Source organism: Peromyscus eremicus, chromosome 17 (assembly GCF_949786415.1).
Source record: "Peromyscus eremicus chromosome 17, PerEre_H2_v1, whole genome shotgun sequence".
NCBI classification, from domain to species: Eukaryota; Metazoa; Chordata; class Mammalia; order Rodentia; family Cricetidae; genus Peromyscus; species Peromyscus eremicus.
The window spans coordinates 15,197,419-15,220,051 of record NC_081433.1 but is presented as its reverse complement, the minus strand read 5'-3'; the positions used below and the strand labels follow the sequence as shown (position 1 = coordinate 15,220,051).

At 47.1% G+C, this 22,633-nt stretch overlaps 1 protein-coding gene across 1 annotated transcript; it reads left to right on the top strand.

The window, feature by feature from the left end:
* Positions 1-102: 102 nt before the first annotated feature.
* Positions 103-18,614, top strand: Ap3m2 (adaptor related protein complex 3 subunit mu 2). Its single transcript, XM_059244744.1, has 9 exons — positions 103-184; positions 1,695-2,039; positions 5,480-5,651; positions 8,112-8,249; positions 12,365-12,450; positions 12,673-12,806; positions 14,822-15,029; positions 15,270-15,414; positions 16,464-18,614. Exons 2-9 carry the CDS (start codon positions 1,767-1,769, stop codon positions 16,562-16,564), a joined length of 1,257 nt encoding a protein of 418 aa, XP_059100727.1. The 5' UTR covers positions 103-184; positions 1,695-1,766; the 3' UTR covers positions 16,565-18,614.
* The last annotated feature ends 4,019 nt before the right edge of the window (positions 18,615-22,633 follow it).

Genomic DNA, 22,633 nt, shown 5'->3' with positions numbered 1-22,633 from the left:
CGGATGCTGGAGCCTAGCGAGGGACGGGCGACCAATCAGAGCGCAGGAGCGGAGGCCAGGGAGCGGCTGGCCAATCAGCGTGCGAGCGGTGAAGAAGGAGGGGAGGAGCCTTCGCGCAAGATGCAGTGCGCCGCGCGACTGCGCTGCAGGAGCCGGAACGGAGCCTGGGACCTGGTGGAAGCTGGTAGGGCCGGGCGCGCGGGTGGGAAGGGCCGGGCTGGGCGTCGCCTAGGAGAGGTACGGGAGGAGTCGCGGGCTAGGGACGCCGTTGCCATGGCAACACAGGTGCACAGTCCTGGGACCAGGGTCCCTGCTCCTGGACCGTTCTCGGGCTGGAGCTCCTAGGCCCACAGGGCCGGCCTCCGGTACCCCAGGCTCGCAGGCTGCCGGGCTGCCATCTCTCCGCTGCCTGCCTGCCTGCCTTCTCAGCCTGCACACCTGCGATCCGGACTCTCCCCTCTGGGGCACTGGGAAAACAAGGCTTAGCCATGGGACCACTTGTGTTAGCTCTCAGTCCGTTCGCCTCAAGGCCACCCCTGGGGTGCATGCGCTGCACCATCCTGGAGACTGTCACTGTAGACAAACTAGGGTGTCTCCAGAGATTTTTATTTTTATTTTTTTAAAGCCACCCAACGAAGTACTTTGTGCACAAATAATTCAGAGAATAGGGTCTGAGTGAATGAGTAAGGATCACGATGGCAAAAATTCCAGGGGCCAACTCTGCTCAGTAGAAATTGAAAGCGCATCATATATGTTATTTCGCATAGGAAACACGGTAGGGTAACAAGTTAAAATTTGATATATTTTGCTTGACTCAAACATATTACCAGTATTAGATTAATGGTAAGATATTTAAAATTGTGTCTTTTTTTCCACCCAAAGCCTCCCAATCCCTTTGTGTATCTTACCAGCCACATTTCAAGTTTCAGTGCCCATTTAGGTAATGGCTGCCATCTTTGTTTAGTTAGGTTTCTTTTGAGCCAGGATCTTGCTATGTAACCCAGGCTGGCCTCAAACTTATGATCGTCCTCTCTCAGCCCGCAAGCACTGAGATTACAGGCATGTACTGTACTATGCAAAGTAGTATTTGAAAAGAAATGAAGTGTATTTGTGTGTGTGTGTATGCATGTGGACAGCATCTAGTCAGTTCTCTTCGTTCACGTTACAGGTCCCAGGGAATTGAGTCTGTGTTGTTAGTTTCTGTGGCAAACCTTACCTGCTGAGCCGTCTCACAAGCCTGAAACTAGTGTTTAAATAAATTATATTTAACCATATAATTCAGGCAATGGTGAAGATAAGTGAAAATATACAACTGGAAAACAAGATGACTGATAGTTATTGTTAGGAATTCAAGGGAAGGATCCTTTGGGCTCATGGAGCAGCAGGTGTGTCCAATCCATGGCCTGGAGGCCACATGTGGCCCAGGACAGCTATGAATGTTGTGTAAACACTATTCCACCACCAAAGTGTAAGCTTAAGTAAAATGTTAGGAGATTTATTTTTCCATTTTGTTTTGTAACTCAATTGCATGGTTCGTGAGAATGTGGTTTGTGGATGACAATATCGGGTCGCAATGTCAAAAGGTTGGATGTGCTGTGAAAGGAGGACTTGAGCCTGGCCTTGGACAGATGGAAAATAAGAATGTTTTTAATTCATTGAAACTGAATTGAGCCTCTTTTTTTTTTTTTTTTTAGGGTTGAAAAATTAGCCAAATCCAGAGGCTTGTGGACTGAAGAGGTGTTCCTCTCCCACCGGCAAGCTTCACCATGATTCACAGCCTTTTCTTGATCAACTCCTCTGGAGATATTTTCCTGGAGAAACACTGGAAAAGCGTGGTCAGCCGTTCTGTGTGCGATTACTTTTTTGAGGCCCAAGAGAGGGCCACGGAGGCAGAAAATGTGCCTCCGGTTATCCCCACCCCACACCACTACCTCTTGAGTGTTTACCGACACAAGATCTTTTTCGTGGCCGTGATTCAGACAGAGGTCCCGCCACTGTTTGTCATTGAATTCCTCCACCGAGTAGTGGACACATTTCAGGTTTGTAAATGTGGGAAGGTCTGCATATATAAACTATAAACCATTAAAAGACACACACACACACACACACACACACACAGAGCCCCTTTGACAGGCTCTCATTCTGTAGCCCAGGCTGGCCTGAATTATGCAGCCCAGGCTAAACTCCTATTTGCAGCAGTCCTCCTGCCTCAGCCTTCTAGGTGCTGGGATTATAGGCATAAGCCACCATACCATCTTGCAAAGTATTTTCACAGTCCTGTCTCCATTGTTTGTAGCTTGGGCTAAGAGCATTTTTGAAAATCAAAACCAAACATTGCTCATTTCCTGTCTGATCTTAGATTCTTGTTTCTGTTTTCTTAGTTGGCTGCAAAAGGACCTATTGGATGCTTGTAAGCCTCTTCATGAAAGAGCCACCTGCTCCACACGAGTGTGTGGTCTTCTTAGGTTTGCTCCTACATTTTGCTCACAAATTAGAGTTCAGATTTTTTTTTTAATACTGTGAAGTTTTTGCTAACCCTTGTTAGCTACATTGCTTTGAGTTGTATCCAAAAGCAATGCATGTGAAGTTTTCTAAAAGCACAAACAGGAAAAGGTTAAGTTTATTTTAACTGCCCCTGGCAGGGGTCATTGGTGAGTCAGCTGAGTACAAGTAGCATGTGTGCTGATATGACTTCTTGTTACAGTTTTCCATGCTTGTGAGAATGTGAGGTACACTGTGGTTTTCATTTTTATATGTAGCTAAGGCAGCGGTTCTGAACCTGTTGCCTATCAGATACCCTGCATATCAGATATTTACATTACAGCTCATAACAGTAACAAAATTACAGTTATGACATAGCAACAAAAATCATTTTGTGGTTGGGGGTCAACACAACCTGAGGAACTGTATTAAGGGGTCAAGGTTGAGAACCACTGCTCTAAGGGAACATGATACAGGGAGGTGAGTTATACCAACATGTAAGGACCGCATAAGCACAGATTCCGGATCCACACAATGGAATCTTTGTCCTGATGGTCGCTCGGCTTTAACTGCGTGGCCATTCGCATTGCTTTTATGAGAGATTAGGATCAGAGCACTGTGGTTTAGCTTCTCTGTCATGTGAGGTCCGGAGTTAGCCACATGTGTACAAGAACTGTGGAGTTAGGAAAAGGGAGGAGCATATGATTGACAGCGGCAGAGCAAGTCTCTTCTGTCCACAGTGCTCACTCCCACATCACATGACTAGAACTGTTTTCAGTGGTAAGAGAATTAAAATACGTTTTTACCTCCAAATACTGTTCTGGATTCTAATCCCCATGCTGCATGCTAGTGACTTTGCACAGTGAAAAACTAAAATTAAAAGACTATGGAGGAAACAGAAGAATCCAGTAGTTAAGTTGCTCAGCTGTTCTGCCTGGCCCTGCTGTGAGATCTATGTACTTTACACAAATTAACAATCTTATTGTTATACCAATTACTGCGTAACTAACTGTAAGCCAGGGAGTGAGAAACGTTGTCTATTTAAAACCATAGAGGTGGAGACTTGAGAAATGGCTCATCAGTTAAAAATACTAGCTGGCCGGGCAGTGGTGGCACATGCCTTTAATCTCAGCACTCGGAAGGCAGAAGCAGGTGGATCTCTGTGAGTTCGAGGCCAGCCTGGGCCACAAAGCAGATGCCAGGACAGCCAGGACTGTTACACAGAGAAATCCTGTCTGGAACGAACACACACACACACACACACACACACACACACACACACACATACACACACACACACACACACACACACACACACACACACACACACAAAAAAAAAAAAAAAGAGAGAAACTCTAGCTGCTCTTCAGAGGACCCAGGTTCAATTGCCAGCACCCACATACTGGTTCACAACTGTCTGTAACTTCAGTTCCAGGTGATATGGTGCCCTATTCTGGCCTCTGTGGACACTGCACGAACATGCACAGCCAGATAATACCTGTACACAGAAAAGAAAAATTAGCAACCACACAACATTGAAACCACAGGGGGATTTTGGAAGGTAGACTAAAGATGGGTTTTGAAGCCACGGGTAAGAGTGGAGCAGTGTGGAGCTTAGTGTCTAGCTTAATGTTTGTCCTCTTGCAACATTTTTTTTTCCCCTAGTTCTTGAAGGTTATGGGGTTGCCGCAGCAGAATTGCAACTGCTTTTGCTGTGGTGCCTAGCACTGTAGGGCTCCTTGAGTGTTATGTTTGATTGACAGAACCCCCTGAAATGAGGGCTTGCTTTTAAAATACAATCACTCTTGGGAAAGAAATGTGGTATTTTCCTTCCATTATGCTCTCATTTTTTTTTGTTCTAGGAATATATTCTTTGTTCTTGAGTGAATTTATCCTGGACCCTCACTGATATTCGTTGTGTCTGATGTTTAGTTTAGGCTACATCTCACAGAATCAGTTTGGTGGCCAGGTGGGGAGATTATCCGAGGCTCATCCCATTGCTTGAGCAGTGAAGGGCCCTCAGGAGTGTGATCTGGAGAAGGAAGAATAAGTGCGTGTTTGCAGATGCCTTCGTGTAGAGGAACTGGGAGGCAGACTTGAGCTTAGCAGTCAAACTGTCCTTGAGTAGAACAGGGTTTCTCAGCTGTGCGCCTTCCCATCCGGTGAATTGTATAACCGTCTTAGGGGTCCTGTAAGAGCCAGGCCTGACACTTTGAGACACGTACATTGACAGAACACACATCTTTCTCTCCTAGTCACTTTTGCCATCATACTTACCATGTTTGGGGTTCACAACTTTCTCATGCATCTGCATAGCGTTACCCACATTACACCATTCAATCAAGACCTAAATTAGTTAACGAGTGACAGGATTATAACCCAGGAGCCCCTGGATTTGATCCAGAGTGCTGGAAAAGAGAAGATGAGAAGAATATAATTTTCTGTGCTTTTTCTAGATGATTTAGATGTAAGGTTAGCCCTTTAAGTAAATGATAGACTGTTGAGAATCCCAGCATCAGGGATGCTCTAAAGAGGCCTTCTGCTGAGCTAACAGTCTTCCTTTTCATCCTTTTCTGAATGAATTTCAAGAAAGCACACAGCAGAAGGATTAAAAGGTTTTGTGTATATTTCTGCGTTATGTCAATTATTTCCACTTTGCATAGCTCATGTGTTTTGTATATGAGCATATCTAGTCTAGATTAAGGGTTTTTTTTTTTCTTTTTTATATTTTATCAAGTGAGGAAATCAACCCAAAGAGCTTGACTTCCTCTGGTTTGTAGAGGGAGCTACTTACAGCACAGGTACCATCACCTGCCCTGTGTTGTTACCCCCAAGCCAGGCTGCCCAGGAGGACTGAGGTCTACCCTGTTCTCTCCTGGGAGAATGTCCTGGACACGCTGGTTAAACCCCGTCGACAGACAAGTCCTTACTCTCAGAAATATTGTTTCACTTTTTTCTCCAGCCCCAGTGATGAATCCATTTGTTCTACCTTCACTAGGACTATTTTGGAGTCTGCTCAGAGCCAGTGATCAAGGATAATGTGGTTGTGGTCTACGAGGTCTTGGAAGAGATGCTGGACAACGGGTTCCCCTTGGCCACTGAGTCAAACATCCTCAAAGAACTGATAAAGCCCCCCACCATTCTCCGGACAGTGGTCAACACCATCACAGGTGTGAGCGGTTTGTGGGTGTGGGTGGGGCTGCAGGAGGCTGATGCTCCCCCCAAGTCCCGGCATCTCTGAGTCCTTGGGAATCTCATTTTACCTTTTATGTGCTGTGAGTCTGACCAGAAATTATAATCCTATGTGGAAAGTACTTCAATTTTTATGTAGCTCCTGGTGGTAGAGCATTTAGCATGCAATCTCAGTTCTGGGAAAAAAATTATTTAACAGATTTCCTTCCAATTAAAGGGGAAATTATGATTAGTATGGAAACCTCAGAAACACGGGGAAGCACAAGAAGAACATGAAAATTTCCAAATTTAACTACTCTTTTAATATTTATACACATGTATGGTATGTGCATGTGTATATATTTCTCTCTTCTAGATAGATGAATGATGAGCAGATAGAATACATTTTTATTTAAATTTTATGTATATTAAATTTTTGTTTTGCCTGCATGAATATTTGTGCACCTCTTGTATGTGTGGTTCCCTGAGAAGGCAGAAGAGGACATCTAATCCCCTGGAACTGGAGTTGCAGACAGTTGTGAGGTGCCATGTGGGTGCTGGGAATCGAACCTCTGTCCTCTGGAAGAGCAGCCAGTGCTCTTAACTGATGAACCATCTCTCCAGCACTCAGATAGAATACATCTAAATAATGTGTATATTTTTTAAATCATGCCTCTTATTAATGTTTTATGAACATCCAATTGTGACATACTGACATTATTGTTAATGACTAGTGTTCTATGTTCAATGGACTCTGACATATTTGTCTGTTTATGATGTTCTTGATTTTTTTTTTTATCCTTTCAAAGACAAAGGATTCTCATGTTTGAGTCTTGTCTACTCAGTTCTGGAAAAGAGGGGTTTCGGAGATCCCCACACATCAGGCCAGAACAGTTATGGCTGCCTTTGCTTCCCATTGCAGAATCCATCCACTGTCACCAACTCCGCTAACTGTTGAGGTTGTGAACCACTAGATACACACTCACTTGTTGTTACTGGGGAAGGTTTCAAACCTGTTTGCGTGTGGACTTTTCCCTCTGTTGTGACTGTGTGACTGACTCTTTTATACCCTCTTTTCATTTTTTTTATTGAGCTGGTTTTGGATCTTTCAGCACCGAAGAAGGCCTTTCATGGGTGGTTGCCCTCTGCTACGGAGGTGTGCCCCTTGGTTCGTAGGCTCTGCTTTGAAAGTTGCATTCTCCATGTTCCCCACAGCCTGGGACTTCCACTTAGCTTTGTCATGGCATTTGCTGAGCCACATGTGAGATGTTTGATTTAGTTGAGACTCATCCGTGTGATTCATTACGTTTTTACACGTTTAGTCTTGTTTAATAATGTAAATGGGGGTTTCAGAGAATTTGACGAACTAATTTTTGAAAATACGAGTCTGAAGAGTAGCAAGACAGTTAGTTCTGTGAAGGCATCACAAGAGGGTTTGTTTTCCCTGTCATCTATCCAGACGCATTGAGTTCATGTGGCTCATGAGACAGAAACTCAGAGTCACCACATTGGAAGAGACAAGACAGATCTACAGTTTGTTTTAAGGAAAGTGAGAGAAAATGTTGTACCAGATACATGCAATTCCGTTTTGATGATTTGAAAAGCATTGTACTGACCCAGTAACAAATTTATTGTTTTTTGTTTTGTTTTTGTTTTTGTTTTGTTTTGTTTTTTGCAATAGTCTGAATTTAGTTTAAACCTTAAAATCTTTGTGAGTGCTCTGTTAGAAACTTTTTAGAGCCCCGATCTCACTCAGCTGTAGAAAAAATTCCTTTGAGACCCCCGTTTTGAAAAGCTGGCATGTTTTATACATGTGCTGACTATACCTGTGTTTCGGAGTTCTTTCTTTAAAGAGATACAGGCGGTGGGAAAGGAAACAGGATTTAAATTGGTTACCGTCATCAGTTCTCTCTAAAATAAGCTTTGATGTCTGGGAGCAGGGCATCGAGGAGACAGTACAGCCTCAGGGACCGGGCAGGGTCGGGCTGCGTTCTGTTCTGTTCTGTTCACTGTTGGCATGAGGCAGATCCTGTTGATGTAAACACTTCCACCTTCCATTGCTGTGCCTGAGAACCTGCCTTAAACTAGAATACTGTCTCACTGATGGTGACGGTGTGTCAGTGTGTGGGTGCCCGCCCCTCTAGAAACACGGTACCTTATCTAAGCTGCTGTGGAATTTGAGATCCTTCGGTCCTGTTACTCTCCAAACCAAATATGATACCCACTTCTCAGGTGGCTTTCTTTAAACCTTTCCTCAAGGCAGCAGACCACATGTCGACAATGGACTTTAAAATTAGACCAGGCTGCCCTACATAGGAGAAGCAAAGGCTTATCTTCCAAGTGGTATTGCATGAGTAACAAGGGGGTAGGAACTTCAAGGGGCATGTCCTTAGGTGGCTAGATTTGAAGTGGCATTAAAATACCAATTTGATTTTAGTCACCAGTATTAATTGTCTCAGGAAGCACCAATGTGGGGGACCAGCTTCCAACCGGGCAGCTGTCGGTGGTGCCTTGGCGACGGACTGGGGTGAAGTATACCAACAACGAGGCCTATTTCGATGTGGTTGAAGAGATAGACGCCATCATCGACAAGTCAGGTGGGTGCCGAGAAGTTGCTCTCCGAGTGTGTGTGTGGGGGACTGCTTTCCTTGAGTGTGTGGGACGATGCAGCCGAGACGCTCACACTTCGCCCTTTGTGGAACTTCTCTTGAACGAGAAAGAGGAGTAGCAGGACTGAGGATTGTGGCAAGGCACAGGGTGGGGAAGGGTTACGCGGAGGGACGAGGCCAAGTATGGCAGCGCATACCTACCCATCACTGAATTGAGGCTGGAGGATCAAGATCTCCAGGCCGTTTGGGGCTATGCAGCCAGACCCTGTTTCAAGAAACCATGGAAGCAGTGAGGGAGGGGGTGGGAGGAAAGTCCTAAGTGAGGTCTTGTTGGTTAGATTTTCTGTTTGAAAGTATTGGCTTCCCAGGTCTGCAGGCAGAACTAGTCATTTAATGACAGGTTCTTTCCTTTTTTTTTTTTTTTTTTTTTTTTTTTCAGTTAAGTAAATAGAAGTAGGAGTCCTGGGGCTGAGGACTTGGGAGTCCTTCACGTTCTTGCACTTGCCCATCCACTGTCTGCTGTTGGGAACTTGGTCACAGCACAGGGAGAGTCTGACCATCCAACCATTAATAGGACCCAGCTGTTAGTCTGTGGCCGTGGAAAGGTGGTCCAGGGGAAGAAGTGCCGGCAGATGGGCTCGGCCGTCGTGCAGAGGCGGCTGCTCTGTCAGCAGAGTGCATCGATGATGGCCTCCCCGCTGCACTGCTTGGGAACTGCCTCCACAGCAGGGTTCACAGAAATGAGCCTGGACTCAGGAGCGTGAAAGGAAAGTAAATAGTGAGACCTTAAAACTAGGGCGTCAGGGGCTGGAGAGATGGCTCAGCGGTTAAGAGCACTGGCTGTTCTCCCAGAGGTCCTGAGTTCAATTCCCAGCAACCACAGGGTGGCTCACAACCATCTGTAATGAGATCTGGCTCCCTCTTCTAGCATGCAAGCACACATACAGACAGAGCACTGTATACATAATAAATAAATAAATCTAAAGAAAAAAAGAAAAAAACTAAGGCATCACAATATTTCTTTATATTAACACAAATGAGAAATTACCCAACCATCCACTAAAAAAAAAATGATTAATAAGCCTTGATACAGTCACCCAGAGTACTCTACATTAGTGAAAAAAAGAGAATAAGTTACTAATTCACCCACCAACATGTATCTTACACTGTTGAGAAAAAAGTCAGACATACGTTATCCCATACAGTGAACTGCATTTAGTGACCCTTGAAAGCAGGTGCAATTAAGGCAATAGAAGTCAGAATTAGGGGGAAGAGGATGTCATTAGCTAGGAAGGACAGGGAGGCACACGCTGTCACGTTAGAAAATTTCCACATTTGATGTGGATGTATATATGTTCAGAAATTCCCTGAGCAATAAGGTTTTTACATTTTGATATTTTATATCACTGCAAAAAAAAATGTTTTTAATTGACCCTAGAGAGATGGTTCAGCAGTTAGGGAGCCCTGGCTGACCCTCTGATGGGGCTCAGTTCCCAGCCCTGACATGGTGGTTCCATCTGTCTATAGCTCCAGTCCCAGGGGATCCAATGCCCTCTTGTGGCCACCATAGGCACCATGCACACGTGGTCCACACCATACAAGCAGACAGTACACCCATACACATAGAATACAAATACCGGAAAAGTATTTTTTAAACTTTTTTATTAGAGCAGCAATCTATGTCAGGCTTGATGGCACACGCCTTTATTCCAGCACTCTAGGGAGGCAGAGGCAGGTGGATCTCTGTGAATTCGAGGCCAGCCTGGTCTATATTGTGAGTTCCGGGCCAGTCAAGGCTAGATAGTGAGACCCTGTCTTTAAAAACAAACGAATAGAAAAATGCAGTGGCCAGTTGTGTCGCAGCGTGGGAGACTGATCTACAGTGAGGTGGACTGGAGGCAGCGGCAACATTGGAAGGCTGTGCCTGGAGTCCTGGCTCAGAGTATAGGTGAATAAATATTCCTGGACAGAGAGGAGTTGGTCCCAGACAGAGGTGCATACCTGCTATCCCAGCACTAGGAAGTGAGGCAGAAGGAGCAAGTTTGAGGCTAGCCTGAACTACAAAAAATAGTATTTAACTAGACATGGTAAGAGAAGAGGTGGGAGTAGCCATGTGTACCTGGCTCAGGCAGCTGGGTGGATAGTGTCACCTCAAGTGACAGGAATGGGAGCCATCAGGGAGTCAGAGGGAATTTGCTGTTGCAATGAGCTTGCAGCCTTGGTGACACCTAGAGAGGAATCCTTCAGTCAGCAGTGAGGCTGAGCTTGAAAATGCAGTGTGCCACAAGGCCCACACAGGTACCAGCCAGACAGGGTCCCAGTGCATCACAGGGCCTGCACAGGTGCCAGACAGACAGACAGACAGCGTCCAGTGCATCACAGGATCTGCACAGGTGCCAGACAGACAGACAAACAGACAGAGTCCCAGTGCATCATAGGGCCTGCACAGGTGCCAGACAGACAGAGTCCCAGTGCGTCACAGGACCTGCACAGGTACCAGACAGACAGACAGAGTCCCAGTGCACCACAGGACCTGCACAGGTGCCAGACAGACAGACAGACAGAGTCCCAGTGCATCACAGGATCTGCACAGGTGCCAGACAGACAGACAGACAGACAGAGTCCCAGTGCATCACAGGGCCTGCACAGGTGCCAGACAGACAGACAGACAGACAGAGTCCCAGTGCATCACAGGGCCTGCACAGGTGCCAGACAGACAGAGTCCCAGTGCATCACAGGACCTGCACAGGTACCAGACAGACAGACAGACAGAGTCCCAGTGCACCACAGGGCCTGCACAGGTGCCAGACAGACAGACAGACAGAGTCCCAGTGCACCACAGGACCTGCACAGGTGCAGGCCAGACAGACAGGGTTCCAGTGCATCACATTATCTGCACAGGTGCAGGCCAGACAGGGTTCCAGTGCTGAGATGGGAAATGGACACAAGCTTCCACCCCTAACCAGAAGCCATCAGCAATTGACAGTGACTTGCAAAGGAAAAATGAGTCTTCTCCATTGGCGTCTCACTGGGGATATTAACCACACTAAGGGCAGACTCTGTCATCTGTAGATGGCCAACGCAAAATGTACTCAGTGGTCAAATGGTTGCCTTTTGGCTCGTTTAGTTTCGTGTGGGCATGTTTTGTTTTACTGGACTTTTGCTTGCCTATTTTGGTTTTCTGTTTTGTGGTTTTGTGGGGATTTTGTTTATGTTTTGATTTTTTTTAAGATTTATTATTTTATTTAATGTCTATGCATGTACAACCTTATGCCAGAGAGGCTGTGAGCCATCATGTGGTTGCTGGGAATTGAACTCAGGACCTCTGGAAGAGCAGCCAGTGAGTGCTCTTAACCACTGAGCTATCTCCTCAGCCCTGATTATTTGTTTTTTAAAGGGGGGGGCAAAAAGTTGGGTGGGTAGGGAGGTGGGTAGAATCTGGGAGGAGTTGGAAGATGGGAAAAACATGATCAGAATATATCGTGTGGAAACAATTTTTTCCAATTAAAGAAACACAATGCACATAATTGGGCATGATAGAGACTAAAGCCTTGGGGTTGGCTAAGTACTTCTGGGAGAATGAAAGAGGGGAAGTCAAGGCCTGAGTATACATGCTGCATATTAGAACCTGCGGAGACCTGGGCCTGCTGAGGAAGAGCAGCTAGGAACGGACGGGAAGGCGAGGGAAGGGGGGGAAGAGGGCGGAGGGAGGGAGGGGGTTGTTTGTAGAGGGAGAAGACTGAATGTTCAGACAGAGACCTGTAGGGTGAGGACCACGGGCCACCCAGCCTTGGTAGCTGAGCTCCTGGAGAGCAGCTTCTGCTCACAAATCTTCTGCAGTACCAGTTCAGGTGCTGGCGCACTGTGGCTCTGGCGTTAGATGGAAACCCTTCTAGGCCTCCTAATCTCTCACTGGTCTCTGTCTCCACGCTTTCATCAGAGTTCTCAGACTGGAGCTTGGATGATGGACAGATGGACTGGACAGAACTGGGTGTCTAGACGGAAGAGAGGAGGGCAGGAGGGAGGGAGAATGGAGAGAGAGGCAGGAGGAACACAGGCTTCTGTGGTCTCCAGCGTCCTTGTCCTTGTCCTTTTCCTGTTAGGTTCCACAGTCACCGCTGAGATCCAGGGGGTGATTGACGCCTGTGTGAAGCTGACCGGGATGCCAGACCTCACCCTGTCCTTCATGGTACTGTCCAGAGCTGTTGTTAACCATTTTGGCATGGGAGATGGGGTGTTTCTGAAGGGAGTGATGAGAACTCACACAAGCAGCAATCAGGGTGGCCCTGAGGCCTCCGTGGGCTCAGGACGCTTGTATGTGCTTAGTGAAAATGTCGTCTGAATTGCTGTTCAGAGGACACCCGGAAGCTCACCCCCACCTCTTCTTCTTCTTCCCCGCCTGATGCTGCAGAACCCCAGGTTGCTGGACGACGTTAGCTTCCATCCCTGTGTCCGTTTCAAGCGCTGGGAATCTGAGCGCATCCTCTCCTTCATTCCTCCTGATGGCAACTTTCGCCTGCTCTCCTACCACGTCAGTGCACAGAAGTAAGCAGCTCCCGGGAGCAGACTCCCTGTCTGTGGAAGCTATGTCTGTAGTGGCTAGCCCCGCCCCCGCCCCCGCCCCGCCCCCCACTTCCCTGGGTTCAGGTTCCAGCTCCTTGGGTTGCTCACTGCATCAATGCAGTGAGCTGCTTTCCCACTCCGTCTCTTTCTCTTCTGGGGATAGCGAGTGTCTTTCCGTGAGGACTGAGTGGACCGTGCTTCGCTCGGGGCAAGGGGACACTGAGGCTGTCATTACTACTTTCGGTGGTGGTATCTGCTGGGTCAGTCTTGCTGTCTAGCCCAGCCTAGGCTGGCTTTGAACTCACAGTCCTCCTGCTGGGCTGACAGGTGTGGGCCACTAGCACAGCCGCTGCTTTATATTGTTGCTCCCTTCCTCAGAAAATCAGTATTAAATCCCTTGACATCCAAAAGGCGGTTAATCATGCTTTGGAAGAGTGTCCATGCAGTGAGTTTGGGTCTCACGTGCTTCCTTATTTGGGAGCTCTGATTTTCAGTAGAAGGTATGTGGAGTTGGGATCCTAAGGACTCAGGACCAGTGCCACCTCTGTGGTGACTCAGGTGTCTGTGTGCCTGAATCCGATTGCCCCGACTCACACCTCTCCTTTCCTCATAGATATGACCAGGCAAGTTATTCAACCTCAGAGAAGCAGAAAGACATTGGTATTCACGTATAAATCAGTACCTAACCAGAACACAGCACGTAAATGTTAGGAGCCACGGCTTCTTGAGCCCGTTTTAATGTCCCACACTGTGACAACCTGTCCCATCTCTGGGGCCCTGTGCGGGTCAGGATGAAGTCAGATGCACTCTCTTGAAGAGGCTGGGGTGATAGTTCCCAGCAGTAGAGCTCCTGTCTAACAGCCATGAGCCAGTTCACAGTCCTGCTATACAAACAAGCCATAAAAGGTCTGTGAGGTGTGAATAGTGTTGTCCCTTATCCAGGAATGGTGACCTTGTGTCCTAAACATAGCCCAGAAAAATGCTATAGCCCATGTCCTAAACACAGCCCGGAAATGCTGTAGCCCGTGTCCTAAACACAGCCTGGAAATGCTATAGTCCTGTGTCCTAAACACAGCCTGGAAATGCTACAGCCCATGTCCTAAACACAGCCTGGAAATGCTACAGCCCATGTCCTAAACACAGCCTGGAAATGCTGTAGCCTGTGTCCTAAACACAGTCTGGAGTGACCTCTTGCTCCTTCCTGCCCCTGCTGCTTCTCCAAACAACTTGGTGCATAGCTTAGTTTTCTCCATTCTTGCCCAAAAAGGCATCAGAAGAACTTCATTTTCTAGACACCACCTTCATTTTTCAAAAACAAAAGCTGTATCCCTGTTTTCTGAGTTTAAGATAAAGAGTAAGTCGTGGACAGGGAGGAAAAGGTACCAGAGGGACAAGGGAAGTATACTGGAAGAGGAAAACAGTGGCGGTTTCTTTAGTACCTTAGCGAAGTGGGAAAATTTAAACATGCAAAAATACAATAAATGAGAGAGGCCAGTGAGATGTCTTAGGGGAAACACTTGCAGTGAAGGCTGACGGCTTCTGTTCAAAGAGGGAGAGACCCCACTCCACGGACTTGTCCTCTGAACTCCACATACATGAGCATAAACACACATCACACGTGTACACACACCAATAATACATTGAAACAATTAAAACAAGTTTAAATAAATGAGAAAAGATATAAAGAGAACAGTGAAGGGAGTATGTTATTTTTAAGATACTTCTCTGATGTTTAAGATACTTCTCTGCCTGTTTTCTGTGTATAAGTGTTTGCTTGCATGTATATATGTGCACTGCCAGTGCCTGGTGCCTGCCGAGGTCAGAAGAGGGTGTCTGATAGACTGGAACGGGAGTTACGGACAGTTGTGAGCTGTCACAAGGGTGCTGGGAACCAAACCCAGGTCCTTTGCAAGAACAGCCAGTGCTCCCAATTGCTGAGCCGTCTCTCCAGCCCGTGGTGTTCTCTCTTTGAAGAGGGTGTTTTGTCTCTTTTGCAGCCTGGTTGCGATTCCAGTCTATGTCAAACATGGTATCAGCTTCCGGGACAGCAGTTCACTTGGACGCTTTGAAATCACAGTGGGACCCAAGCAGACCATGGGAAAGACAATAGAGGGTGTGATTGTCACCAGCCAGATGCCCAAAGGCGTCCTGAATATGAGCCTCACTCCATCCCAGGGGACACACACGTTTGACCCCGTGACAAAGGTAAGGGACTGGGCATTTGAATCACCCTCAACACAGGCTGGATCCCTGGTTGGAAGGCAAGATTAATCAAAGGGACTTAGTCCTAAAGACCTTTGACAGAGAGTTCTCTGTGGAACCCTCCCCCGTCAGAGGTGGCTGGTAATATGGAAGGCCGATGGCTTGAGGTAGGAGCTCTGAGTTCAGATAAAAACAACACAGTGGTTATGTGGGAAAACCCACTTCTATGTGTTTTCTTCCAAGATGCTGTCTTGGGATGTAGGAAAAATAAACCCACAAAAGCTGCCAAGTTTGAAGGGGACAATGAGTCTTCAGGTCGGAGCTTCTAAACCAGATGAGAACCCCACAATTAACCTGCAGTTTAAGATCCAGCAGCTGGCCATTTCTGGTGAGTGACACATCTTGGGTGGTTTTGGAAGTGGAGATGGCTCTGTATTGCCAGGCGCAGACCTCAGTGTCTGCTGGGACTCTCTGACGATGGGTCCCACTAGGTCTGGTTCTATTACCCTGTATGGACTCATCAGTGAGATCTTTCCCAGTTCGGGCTACTCAGAAGACCCGGAGTCAAACTGGCAGGGACCCAGTGAGAGATGGGTTGACAGAGGTCTCCGTAGGCCATTGTTGAATTGTGCTAGAGTTGTTGATTTGAGCTGCCGAAGGGCTTCAGTCTGAGGGTACTTCTCCATTCTTCCCCAGGCACGGGAAGAAATCAGCCCCACAGGTCTCCCAGCTTCAGCAGACCTCGCTGCTCACCAGTACTGTCTTTAGACATTGCCAGTCTTGACTTGTTTGACCACACTTAGGAAAGTAGGAAGACATAATATTTTCTGAGTACTTACTATGTTTCATCTATCCCTAAGCATTTTTTTATTCTTGTTTAACTTTTAGAATAGCCTTCGGAAAGCCTTAGGAAGAAATGGGCTTTATCTTTAGAGAACATTCTTAGTTTTCTTTACTAAAAGACTCTTTAACTTAGGTGATTAAAGTTAAGTGATACGTTCTTCCTCCAAAACCACTTAATAGGCCATAAAGCGATCGACAAAATAATTTCTGTTCAGTTTGGCAGGATTGTTTCAGAAGCCTCCATTGATCAGCTCATTTCCTTCCATTATTCGTTAATGCTGTTATCATTCTTCAGTCCAATAATTTGAGCAAAACAGTGTTATTTTGTCCTCACCCTCAATGCAATCTGCTTGACTCTCTGCCCTTTCCACTGAGAGGAGGGCTTCTCCCAGGAGAGCCGTTTGCTGACGTCATCTTTGCCACAAATGTCCCTACCGAGATAGCAGGGCTGTTTACCTCTGCTTCCAAGAATGGGCCCCTTCAACAGTCTCTTCCACACACCCCGCTTCTGTATTGACACAAACCCAGACAATTGTCAGCTGCTGCTTCTGAGAGATGCTCACCTCCTACTCCTCTCTTCCTTCCTCCCTCCAGGACTCAAAGTGAACCGTCTGGACATGTATGGGGAGAAGTACAAGCCCTTTAAGGGCATCAAATACATGACCAAAGCCGGGAAGTTCCAAGTGCGAACCTGAAGGGCATGGGTCCCTGGAGGAGCAGTCACGGACACTTTTTCCTTTCTTACTTGTCTAAAAGTAAAATGTCAGCCTGTTTCTTCGGTCAGTTCCCTCCAGGCTCCATCCGCTCCCCTTGTCTTCAGTCTTCAGTGCCATGGAACTGATCAAGGGAGAAAAGGTTCATGGGGAAAACATGGCCAAACCCAGCACGGCACCGATTGAGTTCTAGAGACGTGTATGGTGGAGAGCAGTGATACGTGATATTGTATCTCACTACTTTTAACATGGTTGTCACAGCATGGGGAAGAAAGACCAGCATTTGCTGTTTGTTTTCACTCTCTAGATCCAGTGGAAGATGTCTCTATTGAATTTTTTTTAAGATAGAAAATTTGAAAGACCGAAAAAAAAAATTGCAAGAAAAATGAGTGTGAGTCCAAGAAAGACCAGTTGCGGATTGGATATGTGGGTCTGGGTTGTAACTCAGTGGCAGAGTGCTGGCCTAGGTCGTGTACAAACCCGGGTTCATTCCTAACACCGCCCGCAGTGAAAAACAGATCTGCTGTATGAGGGACAAGACAGAGGAGCTGAGATGAAGAGAGGTGTGATGAGAGATGCCCCAGTGAAGGACGGGCCAGGAAAGTGATCAGAGTTTCCACAGGGGTTACGAGGAGCAGGGTGGAGTGGTTTCTTTCTGACCCTTCTCATGTATAGAAAGGATTTGCATGCCCAGGACTTTCAAAGTTCAAGTCCACACTTGACGTGAAATCACAGTGGAATCAGTTTCCCTTGGAGACTGGAGTGCTTATGGCCTGGCCTTTAGAATCTCGCTTGGGCTTGCTATCTGTGCTGGCCCATCATCTTGGTGGGAAGGTGACCTGCCAGAGCGGTTTACAGTCTTTTCCTGGTTATCTGACTCCTCGGTGGGAGCTCCCCCATAACGGTGTCTGGTGCAGCCAGATTTTATGAATTATAGTAGTGGAATTGAGATGGGAACTCATGTCCCATGGAGTGGACCTTGCCCATATGCAGTGACTCCATTAGTGTTTGTCAGGCTGGATTGTCCCTAAGCCTTGCCCTTTCCGGTCTGAAGGTTCCCATCAGAAGCCCCAAGTGGGCACGGGCATACTGAGGACATGAGTCCATGAAGCTGCTTCCCACTGTCATCTACCTGTTAACAGCCAACAGCTCCCAGGCCACTTTTAAGAGGAAAAAAAAAAAAAAAGGCATCTTGAACCTTTGAATAAAATCAAATGCCATAGGAGGGCAGGCTGTGTTCTCTTGAGTGACCCACCAGTTTAAACCATGGCAGCTGAAGGAGCATGACTTTCCTAAAGAGCATTTCTTAATCTGTTCCAGTGTGTCCATTGCTCATTTTAATATCTACATCAGTGGTGGGGTTTGTTGTTTTTAACTTACAGCTTAGGGAGTGAGCGGCTTGTGCTCTGTTGTGCGCGGAGGGAAGGAAGATCTGTTTCCTTCCGTCCGCACAACTCTCCCCTAAAGTCCTGTTTGTAAGTACTTGTGCTTAGTCATTTTTTATTTTTATTTTCTGGCCAGTTTTATCTTGCCGTGGCCAGTACTTAGTTTTGCTGCCAAGTGGAGTTTCTCTGTGGTTTTCTTGTGGGGTGAACTGTGCTGTGTACAACCAGCTGATTCTTACCGCTCCACTCCCAAATCTGGACTAGCGTAGCTCCGCACACCAGTGTATGAGGGAGACACTCTGCAGACGGCTTTCAGAATGGGAAGTCACTTCCACAGGCCCCGCAGGATTCCGAGGTTTCTTGGGTCACAGGAAACTATTGATATAGGTCCTTGAATATGTCTAGGAGGTTCCTTTATTCCGTCTAGCACGGTGTAGCTTGTCTACCTAGAAAGAGACAGTGTTGGAATGTGGGACCTGCAGGCCTAGACATCGTGGATATAGCCAGGCCTGGCTGTCCCCACCCAGCGACTGTCAGTCAGCAGGGGGGATGTGCGGGGTGTCTCAATAGCTCCTCACTCTGTGTGGGGTCCATGTGCAGAAGTAGTATTTCTGTTTAAGTCTTAATAAAGCTTTACCAGTCTTCCAGTCTCTGTCTGGTTACTGAGACTAGCAGTAGCACCCCACTGTGTTTCCCTAAGTAGAAGGTGCTTATTTGAGAACTCTAAAGACACCTGGAGTGTGTGATTCTCCAGTCACCCCTGGGGGACAGGTCATGTCAGTACTGGTGCTGTTTGTAAGGTTGGTGGCATCTAAGGTCCAGAGGAATCTAATGATTTTCCTAGGATAAAAAAAGCTGTTAATGCCGGGCGGTGGTGGCGCACGCCTTTAATCCCAGCACTTGGGAGGCAGAGGCAGGCGGATCTCTGTGAGTTCGAGGCCAGCCTGGTCTACAAAGTGAGTTCCAGGAAAGGTGCAAAACTACACAGAGAAACCCAGTCTCGAAAAACCAACCAACCAACCAAACAAACAAACAAACAAAAGCTGTTAAAGCCTTTGGTGCTATTTCATGTTCAGTGTTCTTTCTCCCTGCTTAAAGGTCTCAGGTTTCTCTTGTAGAGGTTTCTGGGGGAACTAGGTATCAGGGGTGCCTTAGGTACTTCCCTGTTGCTGCGACAAAACACCATAACCAAGGCAACTTATAAAAGAAAGCACTTCATTGGCTGATGGTTTCAGAGGTTCGAGTCCATGATGGCGGAGCAAAGGCAGGGCAGCAGGAACAGCCGAGAACTTACATCTTAATCCGTGAGCAGAAGGCAGAGAGCGCACTGGAAATGGTGTGGGCTTTTGAAATCTCAAAGCCGGCTGTCAGGGACACACCTCCTCCAATAAAGACACATCTAATCCTTTCCATGCAATTCTACCAACTGGGCCCTAAGTATCCAATCATAGGCGCCTACAGGGAGCAATTTTCATTCAAACAACCACATGGGGTCTAGGGCCGCCAGCCAACATCGACATGTAGACACGGTCTAAACTGGTTTTCTACAGATTTCTGTTGACTCCCTGGAAGTGTGTGGTGCTTGTTCAAAGTTCCGTTTCTGTTTCTCGGAGACATTAAACTTGGATATGTATGTACATGTTTGTGGGAGGGGTGGGGGGTTATATATGCCACAGCCTGTATGTGGGAATCCAAGAACTCGAGGGAGTCACTTCTCTCCTTCCATTGCGTGAGTCCTGAGGACTAAACTCAAGTCATCAGGCATGGTTGTAAGCACGTTTACTCGTGGAACCAGGTTGTTGCCCCTTCTCTGACATTCTTTAGTACGGTGCCCTCCCTACTTTCCTAGCAACTACATTCTGAAAATAGGAAATGGAAAATTCCAGGAAAAGGTAACATTTAAGTTGTGTACCATTCTGAGCAGCCTGATGAAGTCTCTAACTGATCTCCATCCCATCCTACCCTGTCAGACACTGTCTCTCCCTGGACACAAATCGCGCCTTGCCCCCGTGTCTACACTCTGCTTGCTGGTCACTCAGAGCCTGTCTTCATTCTTAATTAACTCTTTGTGCTCAAGGAACCCTCACTCACTCACAGGGTAGTAGTGCAGGGGGGTTGGATGGGTCAAAGAAAAGCCAAGAAGGTTGAAAGAAAATGCTTCCTCTCACTGAGAAATTCAAAGTTCCCAATAAAAACAATCGTGTGTGATGTCTGCTGAGATCTCAGCGAAAACAATACTTCTAACTGCAATTTTAAGCAGGAAGAAATGCATTACAGGTCTACTCTGACCCTGCAGCGCCTTGGAGGTGAATGGCAAAGGCATCAGTGTCGCAGAGGGAGATGGAAGAAAAGCTGTATTCTGATGCTGCCCTTCCTTCATGCTGTGCGGAGGCCTGCACCAGGACTTGGGGATTCCCTGGAACAAGAGACACCTGTCGAGTCTAGCTGGTTCTGCTCTGCCAGTGGTCACCACTGATGCCTTCCTGTATCTGCCTGTAGTATACAACTTACAGGAGAAACAGACTTTGTAGGGGTAGGTGCTGTCTGTCTCCAGACACCCACTGGGACCTTGGAACATGTTCCTTCAGGATCAGGGCTGATTGCTATATTCCTCCCTTAGTCTGGATGGTTGGGGGCATGGGGAGCAGGAAATGGTATCTACTTATATTTCCTTCTAGGCCAGTAGGTGGTGACCAGGTACCACCAATACCGTTTATAATTGTTAATGGCTTTAAAAAGGAATTTAATGAGAAACCCAAGCAGGTCTTAAATACTAAGGATTGTGTGTTCAGCTTTCATATATGGAGTTGAAAGTCTATAACACTTTGTGAGGTACAGGTCTGGGGGGCGGGGAGGGGCAGGGCCAGGGCTCTGTGCTCCTTTGGTCTTTAACAACCAAAACCAACCCATAGAGTTACCTAGGACCATACTTGCTCTTTAGTTCTGTTGGCCTCTTTTATTAATCAGCCAGGACTCATGGGGCAGCGTTTACTTTCCCTTTGACTCACTCTCTTCCTCTGGTGAATTCCAGACATTGCACCCTGCATTTCTTAACCAATACTGGGCAGGGAGGGATATGCTACTCTGACCCTTCAGTGTGATTCATATGACTTGTTGGACACTGCTCTGTAAGAGTCAGCAATTGTCTTCATCTGTGTATGGTTTCCAGGACTCCACTCGGGAATGTTGGGGCCTTTTGACTCTGTATTACCATCCCAGGAGGCTTTTTGGCTTCGGTCTCACTAACCCTGGGGTCTGAAGAAAAGCTTGCCCAGCGGGTGGGGGAGGGGTGGAGCCAGCGGCCTTGGGCAGGCCTGGGATCCTTGCTTACTGCTGTCCTCAAGCAGCATTTTCGGGAATGGGATGAGATGTAGTTCTTAGATCAGAACACGAAGGCAGACTTACGTGAAGTCAAGAAATCTGTGACCTAGTCTCTGATTCAAATTGATGGAACTGGTCTGGAGACTTAAGAGATTTTGGGAAACCACTCAACTCCCCCACTAAGTTCTTGGGCTACAGTGAATTTCTTTTGTGAGTTTAAACTATTTTTCTTCTAAGAGCCTCTAACAGGGCAGTACTGACAACCCCTCAAGAGATAAGAAAGACATTTCTTCCTAAAAGAAACATTTACCCAGCCACACCCGAGAGTAATCATTACATCATGAGAGATTCTTGGGACTAAGATGTGGCGATGTGAGCTGGAGACCACGGCAGGAAGAGAGGTTGTGTTCCATGAGTGGTAAGACAGTGTGCAAGGGCCAGCAGGAGGTCAGCTACAAAGACCGCTCACCACACCAGGCCTAAAGTTTGATCCAGCCTGTGGCAGACGGGGAGAAATGACTTCTGAAAGTTGTCCTCTGACCTTTACACCTGCGCTGTGTGTGGACACACCCTCAGACCCCTATCACACACACTAAAGGAGCTACTAGAACATTCAGGATGTAAGCAGCATGCTAGTGTGCACTAGTCTGTGAACTAATTGTTTCCGAGGAGCAGAAAACAAAACAGAATGAGGGGAGGAAAGCAATCGGGAGAGTAGCGTCTAATATGGACCATCAGTTGAGCTGTTGCTGTGTTGATACAGGATGGCTTGGGGTTTGTCTTCCTCTGTGTTGCTGTAGTTACTGTCCACAGAGTAATGCAGCTGTAATGCAGAGTAAGCTCAGTCTGTGGTCATAGTGTGGTTGATTTTCAGATCCCTCTTCATTCATCACCTCCTGGAGCAAAACACTCGTTTTGCCCTGCAGAGTCCCTAGCGTCCGATCTACAGTCCCGATCAAGTTCAGATCAGGTTGGGGATATAGCTCTGTGGTAGAGTACTGGTTTAGTGTACCCAAAGTCCCAAGTTCAATCCCCAGTGCTGTATTTGCAGGTGCCTGCCACTAAGTCAGATAACCTGAGTCTAATCCCCAGGATCCACATGGTGGAAGCAAAGAACTGTGGGTACCCTCTGACCTTCGCGTGTGCATCAGGGCACTCATAAGACTGCCCTCCCCCACATGTAATAAAGACAGACTGTCTGTCATTCCCTGTACTCTACTGCCTCTTTGACCGACAGGTCTTTGTTGTTGTTGCAATAGTGAAATCCTGGGTCTCAGGACTGGCCTGCCTGCAGCTGCCCAGTCTTACCCATTGTGTGAAACCCTTCTGAGTCCTACTGTTCCCG